General features: G+C 46.7%; 1 protein-coding gene across 5 annotated transcripts in view; it reads right to left on the reverse strand.

Moving 5' to 3' along the window:
• Window positions 1-11,964, reverse strand: part of DVL3 (dishevelled segment polarity protein 3) — a 91,798-nt gene extending 79,834 nt beyond the window's left edge. For 3 of the 5 annotated variants that reach the window (XM_087965526.1, XM_087965527.1, XM_087965525.1), the window contains exon 1: window positions 11,703-11,963. In XM_087965526.1, coding sequence (XP_087821652.1) covers window positions 11,703-11,869 — 167 coding nt within the window. In that variant the 5' untranslated portion in view covers window positions 11,870-11,963. Of the gene's footprint in view, window positions 1-11,702 lie in introns of all 5 variants that reach the window. The other 2 variants (XM_087965529.1, XM_087965528.1) reach the window with 1 other exon arrangement.
• Between the last annotated feature and the right edge of the window lie 943 nt (window positions 11,965-12,907).

Here is a 12,907-nt window from a genome sequence, read left to right on the forward strand (position 1 = left end):
TGCTTGGGATTAAAAAGGACACACTCGTTCCAGTCAGGAGAAACCTGGATAAGGAGAGGTGCCCTCCCATTGCTGTATCTTGCTGGTGTTTGCTTTACCGGGGGTAAAAAGAACAAACAAGGGCTTCTTGTCAGAGCGAGCCGGAATCCAGAGTCAAAATGGAGGTCGCTGCAATGCAGAACCGACAACTTGAACCAGAAATCAGTGACAGAGAAATGGATGGAAATTGGAACAGGAAAGATTGAAGTTCTTAAGACTTAATAGGCTAATTACCTAGAGGTTTCTCACTGGATGCCATTTGTTAGAAAGGAAGAGGAACACACACACCCTCCCCAAAAAAGCTTATTTTAGCAAACAAAAACGCAGCCAGATAATATTATTTTCTTTCCACAAAATTTTACCGTATGTAGGTAGTAGTAGGTAGGTAGGACGGACTACCATAGATAGTCCTCAGCTTACGACCACAACTGAGCCCAAAATTTATGTTGCTAAGTGAGTTTTGTGCCATTTCGTGACCTTCCTTACCACCGTCGTTAAGGGAAATCACTGCAGTCGTGCAGTTAGTCACACGATTATTAAGTGAACCTGGCTTCCCCACTGATTTTGCTTGTCAGAAGGTCGGGACAAAAGGGGATCTTATGACCCCGGGATGCTTCAACCGTCATAAGTATGAGCCAGTTGCCAAGGGTCCGACTTTTGATCACGTGACTATGGGGATGCTGCAATGGTCGTTAAGTGTGAAAATGGTCCTAAGTCGCTTTTTTCAGTTCCGCTGTGAACTTTGAACCGTCACTAAACGAATGGCCATAAGTCGAGGACTGCCTGTATATTATTGCATGGTTTTTCTCCCATCCTTCTTCCCCAAAATTTGGGTTGGCACATTTGACCTCTGCACTCTTTCCTGTTATCCTCATTCCTCTGATATCTGGCTTATAAAGCACCCTAAGCTATTGTTTGTTTTTCCAACGGTTTGCTGAATAAATTACACAACCAGCGGGTGGCCACACAATAGGCCGAGCCAGAAATTAAGGATGGCTAACCCACCCATGGAGCAGTTTACACAATACGCTAAAGCCCCAAACCAAACAAACATTATCATTTAACGTGTTGTCGGAGCCACGAGTCTGAATGGCAAATAGTAGAACTGATGGCTGAATGAGTTTGGTTGCAACACTTCCTTCCTTGAAGCTCACTACTCTTATGGTCTAAATCCTGTAGATATTTTGGAAAGGAACTCTCAATCTCTTGCCACTGATCTGTTAGCTGGAGTAAACAATTAGAATAGAGCTGGAAGGGACCTTGGAGGTCTTCTAGTCCAGCCCCTTGCTCAAGCAGAAGAACCTATACAATCTCAGACAAGGGACTGTCCAGTCTCTTCTTAAAAACCTCCAGTGATGGAGCGCCCATGATTTTTGAAGGCAAACTGTTTCACTGGTTAATTGTCCTCCCTGTTAGGAAGTTTCTCCTTAATTCCAGGTTGCTTCTGTCTTTGATCAGTTTTCAACCATTATTTCTTATCCTGCCCTCTGGTGCTTTGGACAATAATTTGACCCACTCTTCTTTATGACACCCCTTCAAATACTGCTATTCTGTCACCCCTAATTTTTCTTTTCTTTAGACTAGCCAGATCCATTCCTCATATGTTTTAGTCTCCAGGCCTTTGATCATCTTGGTTGCTCTTCTCAGAACATTTTCCAAAGTCTCAACATCCTTTACGTAGTATGGTGACCAAAATTGGTTGCAGTATTCCAGGCGTGGCCTTACTAGGGTTTTGTAAAGCGGCACTAATACGTCAAGTGATCTTGATTCTATGCCTGTTTATACAACCCAGGATTGGATTAGCCTTTTTGGCAGCGGCGGCTGCACACGGCTGGCTCATATTCAAATGATCTTCCACTAGGACTCCAAGGTCCCTCTCATAGTTACTGTTTTTGAGCCAGGTCTCACCTAACTTATATCTTTGGTTTTTCCTGCCTAAATGTAAAGCTTTGCTTTTCTCCACATTAAAATTCATTTTGCTGGATAGGGCCCATTTTTCAAGTTTGTCAAGATAAGTTATGTTCTCTCAGATGGGACTCTAGCCTATCTCGTCCTTGTAGTTGTTAAACAAATGGCACAAGACCATTAATCTCCTAGAACAGAGGTGGGGAACAATGTTCCCTCATAACTTGTGGACTTCAACTCCCAGAATTCCTGAGCCAGCATGGCTGGCTCAGGAATTCTGGGAGTTGAAGTCCACAAATCATTAAAAGAACCATCATTTCCCACCCCTGTCCTTGAAGATAGCCTTCAGAGGAATTACACTACCATCAAGACCAACAGACTTGGATCCCCCATGAAAGCTCAGAGAAAGACAATCCAAAAGTGTTTTTCCAAAAAGGCATCTGGACTTTCTGGGGTTTTTTTTTTCCCATGAAAACATTTCACTTCTCATCCTTCTTCAGTTCTGACTGGAATGGTGAGGGGTGGAAGGATTTGGAGTGATCTGCAAAGAATACAAATCCTTCCATTCCCCACCATTCAGTCAGAACTGAAAAAGCTTCTTGGATGAGAAGCAAAACATTTTCAGGGGGGAGGGGGGAAAATCCAGCTGCCTTTTGGAAAAGCAGCTTTGGGACAACCATGACCTGGCTGGTTGAGAAGCTCCATAGACACCCATAGAAAGATATCCAAAATATCAGGCTGATTTCTTCCAGTCTAGTTCTGCTTCCTCATGAAACCTAAACCTAAACCATCTCCAGAACCTCCAGGCAATTTTAATGCCATCACTAAGAGCAAAAGCAGAGGAAGAAAGAATAAGGACTCCTAACAAAATACTCCTTTTGAAAATGAATCCTAAACAGGAAAAAGGCTACTGTTGGCTTAATGTGTGACACAGTGTCATCTTGACACTGTGGCACACCAGGCCTTTGGACCCTCTGAAAGTCACACAAAAGGGCCCTTGGAACCTCTGAAATGCCATGCTAGAATGGAGCATATTTTCCTTCTCTTTCAGACAAATGCTCTTGTGTTTGTCTGAAGTTTCCAGGCTTCGTGGAATCTGGAAATGCCTTGGATAGACGTTATGAAAAACACTAGCTCGATATCCGTCCTTCGCTACGAAACTATGTTGTCGGGCTTAGTTTTGGGGAAGAAAATTAGGGGGGAATCTGCCTCTGCCTGCCAGCATCCATCGGTATTCCTCTGGCTAGCGTCCTCAGTGTGTGAGTTGAGGGCTATTTGGAAACTGAAACAGTATTTGCTGTGTGAGCAAGGAGACAACAAGGAGCCTGGGCGTGGCTTAACTCAACTGTTCTGTACTAAAGCTGCTTGTTGCTGTGAAAGTAAAACTGAAACTGAAACTCCTCTCCTGTGCTTGTGTTTTGCATTTGGAACAGATTTATTTTCAGGTGGGAAGGGGGAGTAGAACTCCTTAGCATCAGAGCGTGTTAATAATAAAAATAATATAGGAAATACTCTGATGGTCATTTCAAACAATCCTTTCTTAGCAAGCACCTAGAAGTCAAGAGGAACATACGTGCCAAATTTCAAGTTTGTAGGCTTTACGGTCCTATAGATTTTGATGATGATGCACAAGTGGTATTTCGCTTTTATCTATATAGATTTATTACAATTATGTACATATGTACTGTATATACTTCGAGTATAAGCCTAGTTTTTCAGCCCATTTTTGTGCTGAAAAAATCCCCTCGGTTTATACTCGAGTCAGATTCCCCCCTCTGAAAAAAAAAAATGGTGTGGAGTCGCGGCTCCGGCGGCAGCGACTCCCAACAGCCCCAGCCGGGAAGGGAAGGCAAAAAGCGCTTTGCCTTTCCCTTCCAGTGGCGGGACTGGGGCGCCCGTGCGGTAGTGACTCCTGACTCAGGGGGGCCTCCGAGGGAGGAAGAGAGTGACTCCTGCCTCCGCTGTCATCATCATCTTCTTCTTTTGGGTTAGTGAATCAATTAAACCTTTCATGATAGTGAGATCGTTTCCCAAATTAATTATTTTTATTTTTGAAATTTACCAGTAGCTGCTGCATTTCCCACCCTCGGCTTATACTCGAGTCAATAAGTTTTCCCAGTTTTTTTCTGTAAAATTAGGTGCCTCGGCTTATATTCGGGCCCGACTTATACTCGAGTATATACGATATTTAGTTTATAGGTAAAGTCCTCAACTTACAACCCCAATGGAGCCCAAAATTTATGTTGCTCAGTGAGGCAATTCAGTGACTTTTGCCTCATCTTACGACCTTTCTTGCCACAGTTGTTAAGTGAATCACCACAGTTATTAAGTTAGTAACACAGCTGTCAGGTGAAATCTGGCTTCCCCGTGGACTTTGCTTGTCAGAAGTTTGCAAAAGGTGTGTAAATATGAGCCAGTTGCCAACTGTCCGAATTCTGATCATGCGACCGTGGGGATGCTGCCGTGATCGTTAAGTGGGAAAAACAGTCGTGGGTCAATTTTTTCCCCATCGTTGTGACTTCGAAGGATCATTCCATGAACTGTTGTAAGTTGAGGATTAGAGAGAGAATTCTCTTTGCCTAGAGAGAAGGAGAGTTTGTATGTTTGGGCAGTGGTGTGTGTGTGTGTGGAGGGAGAGAGAGAGGAGAGAGAGAGGAGAGAGAGAGAGAGAGAGAGAGAGAGAGAGAGAGAGAAAATGTGATGGAGAAAAAGAGAAACAAGATTGTGTATGTGAGAAAAAATGTATGTCTGAGGAAAAGAGAGAAAGAGCAAGAGATATTTTGTGTGTATATGAAGAGAGAAAATGAATGTGTGAAAGAGAAAAAGAGAGAGATTGTGTATGTGAGTGAGAAAAGAAAGAAGATGTGTGAGAGGAAAAGAAAGAGCAAGAGAGATTGTGTGGGTGAAATGAATGTGTGAAAGAAGAGAAAAAGAGATTTGTGTGTGTGAGTGAGTGAGAGAGAAAGCAAGAGGAGGAGAAAAAAAGACAGAGAAAAGAGGGGGAGAGACAGAGAATGTGAGTGAGAAAAAGAGAAAACAAGATTGTGTGTGAGAGAAAGAGAGAGAGAAAATGTATGTGTAAGAGAAAAAGAGATTGTGCTTATGTGAGACAAAGCAAGAGAAAGGAGAGAGAGAGAGAGTCAAGGCACCAACAAAGTCAAGGTAGGCATTTTTGGAATTTCTGACAAGCCAAGCCCAAAAGATTTGCCATCACTGGCACAGACTGAAGAAGGATTCCAATGTTATCTCAGACTTTGGCTTCATGTGATTTCAGGTTATTTCCTCTTTCACAAAACAAGGCGATGCTACTCCAGTTATATACATAGGAAATATGATAATAAGGACTGGGGCAGATAATTTGATAATAGTCACTTGGATAGGGGCAAGGGCGAGGTCTAAATTGGATAGATAAATCCAGACAGCCTTTGTCTTACACCCACAAAGGAGCCCAACGTTCCTGTTGCTAAGGGAAACATTTGCTAAGTGAGTTTTGCTCCATTTTGCGACCTTTTCTGGCCACAGTTGTTAAGTGAATCACTGCAGTCGTTATTATATAAATGAATTATATAAATTATATAAATGAATCTGGTTTCTCCATTATCAGAAAGTTACAAAAGACAACCACGTGACTCTGAGTCACTGCAAATATCATCAATTTGAACCAGTTCCCAAGCGTCTGAATTTTGATCAGGTGACCAATGGGGATGCTGCAATGGCTGTAAGTGTAAAAAAATGGTCATGTCACTCTTTTCGGTGGTGGTGTAACTTTGAACGGTCACTGAATGAATTCTTCTAAGTCAAGGACTACCTATAATTAAAATAAGCACAAACTAGCATAGCAGCTGGGGTTGGGCAAGGAGAAAGAGATGAGAGGACTCCTTGGAAAAGAGCCCGATGTGGGGAAAGACGAGAAGGAGAAGGGGACAGCAGAGGATGAAATGAGTAGATGGTGTCATTGACACAAAGAATGTAAATTTGGCCAAACTCAGGGTGACAGTGGAGGACAAGGGGATGTGGAGCACTACAGTGTAAAGGTAAAGATAAAGGTGCCCCTCGCACATACGTGCTAGTCGTTTCCAGCTCTAGGGGGCGGTGCTCATCTCCGTTACAAAGCCAAAGAGCCAGCGCTGTCCAAAGACGTCTCCGCAGTCATGTGGCCAGCATGACTAAACGCCGAAGGCGCACGGAACACTGTTACCTTCCCACCAAAATGGACCCTATTTTTCTACTTGCATTTTTTACATGCTTTTGAACTGCTAGGTTGGCAGAAGCTGGGACAAATAATGGGAGCTCATTCCGTTACGCGGCACTAGGGATTCAAACCGCCAAACTGCCGACCTTTCTGATCGACAAGCTCAGCGTCTTAGCCACTGAGCCACCGCGTCCCTTACATACTACAGTGTATGGGGTCACAAAGAGTCAGGCACAACTTAGTGAGTGAACAACTAGCATTATTAAAATAATTCCTTTTATATCATATTTTTTGTTGCACTAATACACAATGCAAGAGCCACAATGGTACTGAACCAGCCCCAAGGAGAAACTCCAGTTCTAGTCCACCCGTAGCTACAGAATCTACCTCATAGGATTGTTGTGGGAAAAATTGGAGGGAGCCCCAGGTATACTACCTAAAGTAGTTTTTACTCGTCAGAACTCTATGCATCACCTTGTTACGAGCAAATAGTTCAGCTTTCAAATGGTTAAAAAGAAAACAGTCTTAACATTATTCAGACCAGATTTGCCTTACGACCACAACTGAGCCCAAAATTTCAGTTGCTAAGCGAGACATTAAGCGCATTTCGTCCCATTGTACAGCCTTGTCTTTCCACAATTGTTAGGTGAATCACTGTAGTTGTTAAGTTAGTAACACGGTCATTAAGTGAATATTGCCTTCCCCAATGACTTTGCTGATCAGAAGGTCACCAAATCCGTGGAACACTGGCAACCTTCATAAATATGACCCTGTCGCCAAGTGTGTGAATTTTGATCCGATGGATGTGGGGATGTTAAATATGAAAAAAAAAATCATGTCACTTTTTTTCAGGGCTGTTGTAACTTCGAACGGTCATGAAATAAACTGTTGTACATTGAGGCCTATCCGTACTTCATCAACAATAAGCCGGAGGGTAAACAACCACGAGACAGGGAGTCAGGGAGAGAAAGGGGACCTTCTTGTTTGCCCCAGGCACCAAAAAACATCCCAGGCTGGCCCTACCCCACCAGCTGAACTCTGAACTAGCGAGGACAAAAGGGCTATTTTAGGAAACCATTTGTTCAAAAGATATTCAGTTTGACCAAAAGTATTTTCCAGCCAAGCAGTTACAAACAGTGAAAGGAGGAGGAGGAGGAGGAGGAGGAGGGAACGAGAAATTTGAGTCTTTGGCAGGATCCTGTGCAGACTCAGGATAGATGAAAGACTCACCCTTCCACCAACTTTCTGGAAGATTACAAAGTTGGCATGCAAACTCTCTTGAATTCTGCACAGACTTCCAACGGGATTCCCAGGTCAGAAGCCAAAAACAATCAGCATTCATCACTTGGGATTATTTGTTTGGAAAAAGACCACATGGTTGTTCGGGAGATCTGTCACTAGACAACTGTACAAAACCGCAGGCTCAGAGAGCTGGGATCGGATGACTTTGACAAAAGGAAGCCCTCTAGTTTCCATAGGGCAGGAAAACAAACCAAGATCCAGCAGCTTTGCCAGCAGCTAACTTCCAGGAGTACAACTGCGTCCAAGCTACTCCAATCCCCTCTGCCCCTGAGGGTTTCAGCATCTAAAATGAGCATCTTTTCTCCATTAAGCCAAGCAATTGGCCAAACCGCTTGATCTGAAGCAAATCTTCAAAGGCCCCAAACGTGAATTGTGGACTTTGTAAAAACATCAGGATGGGATTAGTAAGATTCTAAAGCAGGGGTGTCAAACTCAAGGCCCGCGGGCTGCATCTGGTTCATAGGGTGTTTAGATCTGGCCCGTAGGGCCACCCTGAAAACAGCCAAGGGCCAGCCCGCGGGGCCTCTGCCAGCGAAAACGGAGATCAGGAAGGCTGCTGGCAGAGGGTTGCAGGAAGACGTCACAGCCGAAAACAGAGCTCAGGAGCCTGTTTTCGCTGGCAAATGCGCTCAGGCCGCCATAGGCGCCCCCTCCCCAAACAAGTGATGTCGAGCTGACCATGCCCGCCCCTGCCCCCACAAGGTCAAACACAACCCTGATGCGGCCCTCAATGAAATCGAGTTTGATGCCCCCGCTCTAAAGCATTGAGAATCATGGAGAATTCAAATGAGTGCAAGTCTTAGTGGAATTCGGTGCAGGAGGCTGGGTGGGGGAGCAGCAAATCTCCAATCCGGCAATGCAATACAGGTAGTCCGCGACTTACGACCAGAAATTTCTGTGGCTGAGCAAGGCGTGAGCTTTGCCTCGTTTTGTTCGACCTTTCTTGCCACCGTTAAGGGAATCACTGCAGTTGTTAAGTTAGTATAACACCGTTGTTAAATGAATTGATTGCTTATTGTACCCTAGGACTATTATTAAGTGATGTACCTGATGATTCTTGACTCTTGACGAATGTCTCTTTTCTTTTTATGTACAGAAAGGTCTGCATTTGCACCAAGACAAATTTCTTGTGTGTCCAATTGCACTTGGCCAATAAAATAATTCTATTCTATTCTAATCTGGCTTCCCCATCGACTTTGCTTGTCAGAAGGGGATTCCCCTGATCATGGGATACATACTACAACCGTCATAAATATGAGTCAGTTGCCAAGCATCTGAATTTGGATCATGTGACCATGATGCTGCAAAGGTTGTACGTGTGAAAAACGGTCACTATTTTCAGCGCCCTTGTTAACTTCAAACACTTGCTAAACGAACGGGTTGTAAGTCAAGGACTACACATACAGGTAATCCTCCACTTACAACCACAGTTGGATCAGAATTTCCGTTGCTAAGCAAGGCGGCTACTCAGCGAGTCATACACGGTTTTCCAAGCTTTATTGCCACAGCTTGTTAAGCAAATCACTGTAGCTCTTTAAGTGCCCTACATGGTCATTAAGTGGATCTGACCTCCTCCTTTGACCTGGCTTGCCAGAAGCTGGCTGGGAAGATCCCAAATGGTGATCCAGTGATCCCAGAACCCTGCAACTCTCATAAATACATGCCAGTGGCCAAGCATTTGAATTTGGATCCATGTGACTATCCGGATAATACAATAATCGTGTTGAGGACCAGTTCAATGTCGCTTCGTTCAGTGATGTTGTAACTCTGAACACTCAATAAACCAATGGTTGCAAGTAAAGGACTACCTGAATCGGATCCTGGAGACGCCTCTCTTAAATTCAGTTGCTAACTCATTAGCAGCCCAGTTGAGAAACATGGGGAAACATCCAACCTCCCGCAAGTTATTTCTTTCATAAATGCTGAAACTCCAGCCAATATGGAGCTGCTCTTAAGGACATTTTTCCAGGCTCTACCCCAATTAAAGCTGGGGCCTTGGAACTGCCAATTATGGCCTAGCCTTTACAGACGGCAGGAATACTTCCATTTTAATTGGGATAATGAGCAGTCCAGCAACAGGGATTGTCCTGATGTAAAGCTCAATGCCTCGGGTTAAACCTGGGCTAAGATTTCTGGGGCTGCACGTCTTATTTGAACCCAGCCCTCCTTGGGCAGCTTAAAGTACAACCTATTGGATAACATCCCCACAGGTGAAGTGGTTGCACCACACCTCAAAAAGAAATTGGTGGCATCAAAACTGGAGAATAAATCCAGGATGAAATTTGAGTTGCTGAGCTGCGGTGGAAACTGGCCCTTTGCTCCTCTACTTTGGAGGAGGAATATTTGTTTTCTCCCATCCGGGAAGAGGATGGAAACGAGGCTCCTCCTTTGAAGTAGAGAAGCCAGAGATGCATCAAAATGGCTCAAGAGGTTGGGCTGTGAAGATTGTATTGGGAAAGCAAAAGAGAATAGTTGTAGCCCGGGTTGGAACGAGAGGTCCTTGGTGCTCTTCTGGGCCTCGTTGTTTCCTTGCAGACATTTCATGACCCAAGTTACTTAGTCTGGATCATGGAAGGTATGCAAGAAAACAAGCAAGTTCAGAGAATACCAAGAACACCACAGTCCTCCCCCTCCTCCTCTTTCATTTCCTCCTCTTCCTTTTCCGCCTCCTTTTTCTCTTCCTCCTCCTCTTCTTTTTCCTCCTCTTCTCCTTCTTTCATTTCCTCCTCTTCCTTTTCCTCCTCCTTTTCTTCCTTTTCCTCCTCTTCCTCTTCCTTTTCCTCCTCCTCTTTCATTTCCTCCTCTTTCTTTCCTCTTCCTTTTCCTCCTCCTCCCCCTTTTCATTTCCTCCTCTTCCTTTTCCTCTTCTTCCTCCTCTTCCGTTTCCTCTTCCTTTTCCTCCTCTTCTCCCTCTTCCTTTTCCTCCTCCTCCTCCTCTCCCTCTTCCTCCTCTCCTTTCATTTCCTCCTCTTTTCTGCCTCCTCTTCCTTTTCCTCTTCCTCGTCCTTTTCTCCCTTACATTTCCTCTTCTTCCTCCTCTTCCTTTTCCTCTCCTTTTCCTCCTCCTCCCCTCCTCTTCCTTTTTCTCCTCCTTTTCTCCCTCTTCCTGTTCCTCCTCCTCCTCCTCCTCTCGTCCTTTTCTCCCTCTTGCATTTCCTCTTCCTTCTCCTCTCCTTCTTCCTTTTCCTCTTCTTCCTCTTCCTCCTCCTCCTCTCTCTTCCTTTTCCTTCTCCTCTCCCTCTCTTCTCCTCCTCCTCCCTGCAAACCCCACTCTCTTCCAGCATTGATGATATTACCCAGTTTGGGTAATGAAAAGTTTGCAGGAAAACAACCAAGCTCAGAGAAAACCAAGGAACCCAGTCCTCCCCTTCCTCCTCTCCCCTCCCCCCCTGCAAACCCAACTATCTTCCAGCATTGGTTTCATGACCTACTTTGGGTCATGAAACATCTGCAAGAAAACAACCCTGCTCAGAGAGCACCAAGGACCCCAGAGTCCTTCTACTCCCCCTCCTCTCCCTCCTCTCTGCAAACCCCACTCTCTTCCAGCACTGATGATGTTACCTAGTTGGGTCATGAAAGGTCTGCAAGAAAACAAGCAAGCTCAGAGAATACCAAGGACCCCATAGGCCTCCCCTTCCTCTTCTTCCTCCTCCCCCTCCTCCCTGCAAACCCCTCTCTCTCTCTTCCAGCACTGATGATGTTACTTAGTTTGGGTCATGAAACCTCTGCAAGGAAACCAAGCTCAGAGGGCACCAAGAGCCCCTTTCAAACCTGGGAGGGGGAGGACAACGGCCCATCTTGCCAAGGCGAACCTGGGAGGGGGAGGGGTTTTTTTCCTGCAGGGTTGCGCCCCTCCCTCCCCCCAAAAAAGACCCCCATCCATCTCCCAAGCTCCGACCCGTGTCGATCGGCTTCAGAAAGGCAGGCAGCCGAGTCAGCCTGGCCAGCCAAGATCGGGTTAGGCGCGGGTTAAGCACGGGGGGCTGGCTTTTTGTTCCCTTTCCCGGCCAAGCGAAAAGCAAAGCCTGATCGGGCGACGCGGCGCCAGCGAGCCCGGCCCGCAGCCGCTCGGCGCCCGGCCGGGGAGGATGGGAGTTGCAATCCGAAGGGAGACGCTAATTTTTTTGGGGGGGCGCAGATCATAATCCTGGGGAGGAGGATTTGAGGGCGGGGGGCGGCTGGGTGGCGAAGACGCGGGAGTCTCCCAGCCGGCGGGACTCCAAGCCCCATCATCCCCTCCCCCGGGCAGGTCGGCCGCTCTCACCCGAAATCATCGTCCATGGACTTGAAGTAGAACTTGTAGTTGGGCCGGTTGAGCAGCGCCTTGAAGTCGCCCAGCGTGACCCGCTCGGCCGGCAGCGGCAGCTTGACCAGGTACGGCGTCTCCTGGTCGTCCAGGTGGTAGATGATCTTGGTCTCCGACGCCGCCATGGCCCCCGCCAGGCCCGCCTCGCCGCCCGGCCTCGTCCCCTTGTTCTCGGACCGGGTGCCAGCGCCGCCCGCCTCAGCGCGCAAGCTCCGGCCGACCCGGCGCCGCCTCCTCCTCCTCCTCCTCCTCTCCCGGGCTCCTCCCCTGCGCGAGGAGATGCCGCCGCAGCCGCGCCCGGGACCCCCGCCGCCTCGGGGACGCTGAGGGAGCTCGGCGGGATCCTGGGCCGTCGCCGCCACCGCCGCCGCCCGGGGATGCTGGGCTTTGGGCGGGCCCCGCGCCCTTCGCTTTCCCAGAGGCTGTGGGGGAGGGGGTCTGCACAGCCTGCCTGGGTGGGGGTGGGGGTGTCGCCGACCCCAAGATTGTCCCCACATAACACGCGTTTCCTCGTGGAGTTGGGGGGAGGGGATGAATCTGGCGGTCCTCTCTCTCTCTCTGTTTTCTTTCTCTCTTCCTGGCTTCCTTTCTCTCTTGTGCTTTCTCTTGCTTTCTTTCTCTCCCTCTCTTCTTTTATCTCTCTGGCTTTTTCTCTCTCCCTTTCTCATTTTCTCTTTCTCTTGCTTCTCTCTTGTTCTCTCTCTCTCCTCTCGTTTTCTCTCTCTTTCTGGCTTCCTTTTTCTCTTGTTTTATCTCTCTTGTTCTCTCTCTCACACCCTCTCTTGCTTTCTCTCTCTCTCTCTCTCTCTCTCTTTCTGGCTTCCTTTCTCTCTCTCCTGCTTTCTATTTCTCTTGTGTTTTCTCTTTCTTTCTCTCCCTCTCTTTTTCTATCTCTCTGCCTTTTTCTCTCTCCCTCTCTCGTTTTCTCTCTTTCTCTTGTTTTATCTCTCTTGTTCTCTCTCTCTCTCTTCTCTCTCCCCCTTGCTTTCTCTCTGGGTTCCTTTCTGTTTCTCTTGTGCTTTTTCTTGCTTTCTTTCTCTCCCTCTCTTTTTCTATCTCTCTGGCTTTTTCCCTTTCCCTTTCTCATTTTCTCTCTTTCTCTTGCTTTATCTCTCTTGTTCTCTCTCTCTCCCCCTTCCTTCCTTTCTCTCTCTCTCTTGCTT

The sequence above is a fragment of the Notechis scutatus genome, chromosome 4 (genome assembly GCF_049901735.1).
Source record: "Notechis scutatus isolate UNSWTSFEM ecotype Mainland chromosome 4, rNotScu1.2, whole genome shotgun sequence".
In the NCBI taxonomy this organism is placed as follows: domain Eukaryota; kingdom Metazoa; phylum Chordata; class Lepidosauria; order Squamata; family Elapidae; genus Notechis; species Notechis scutatus.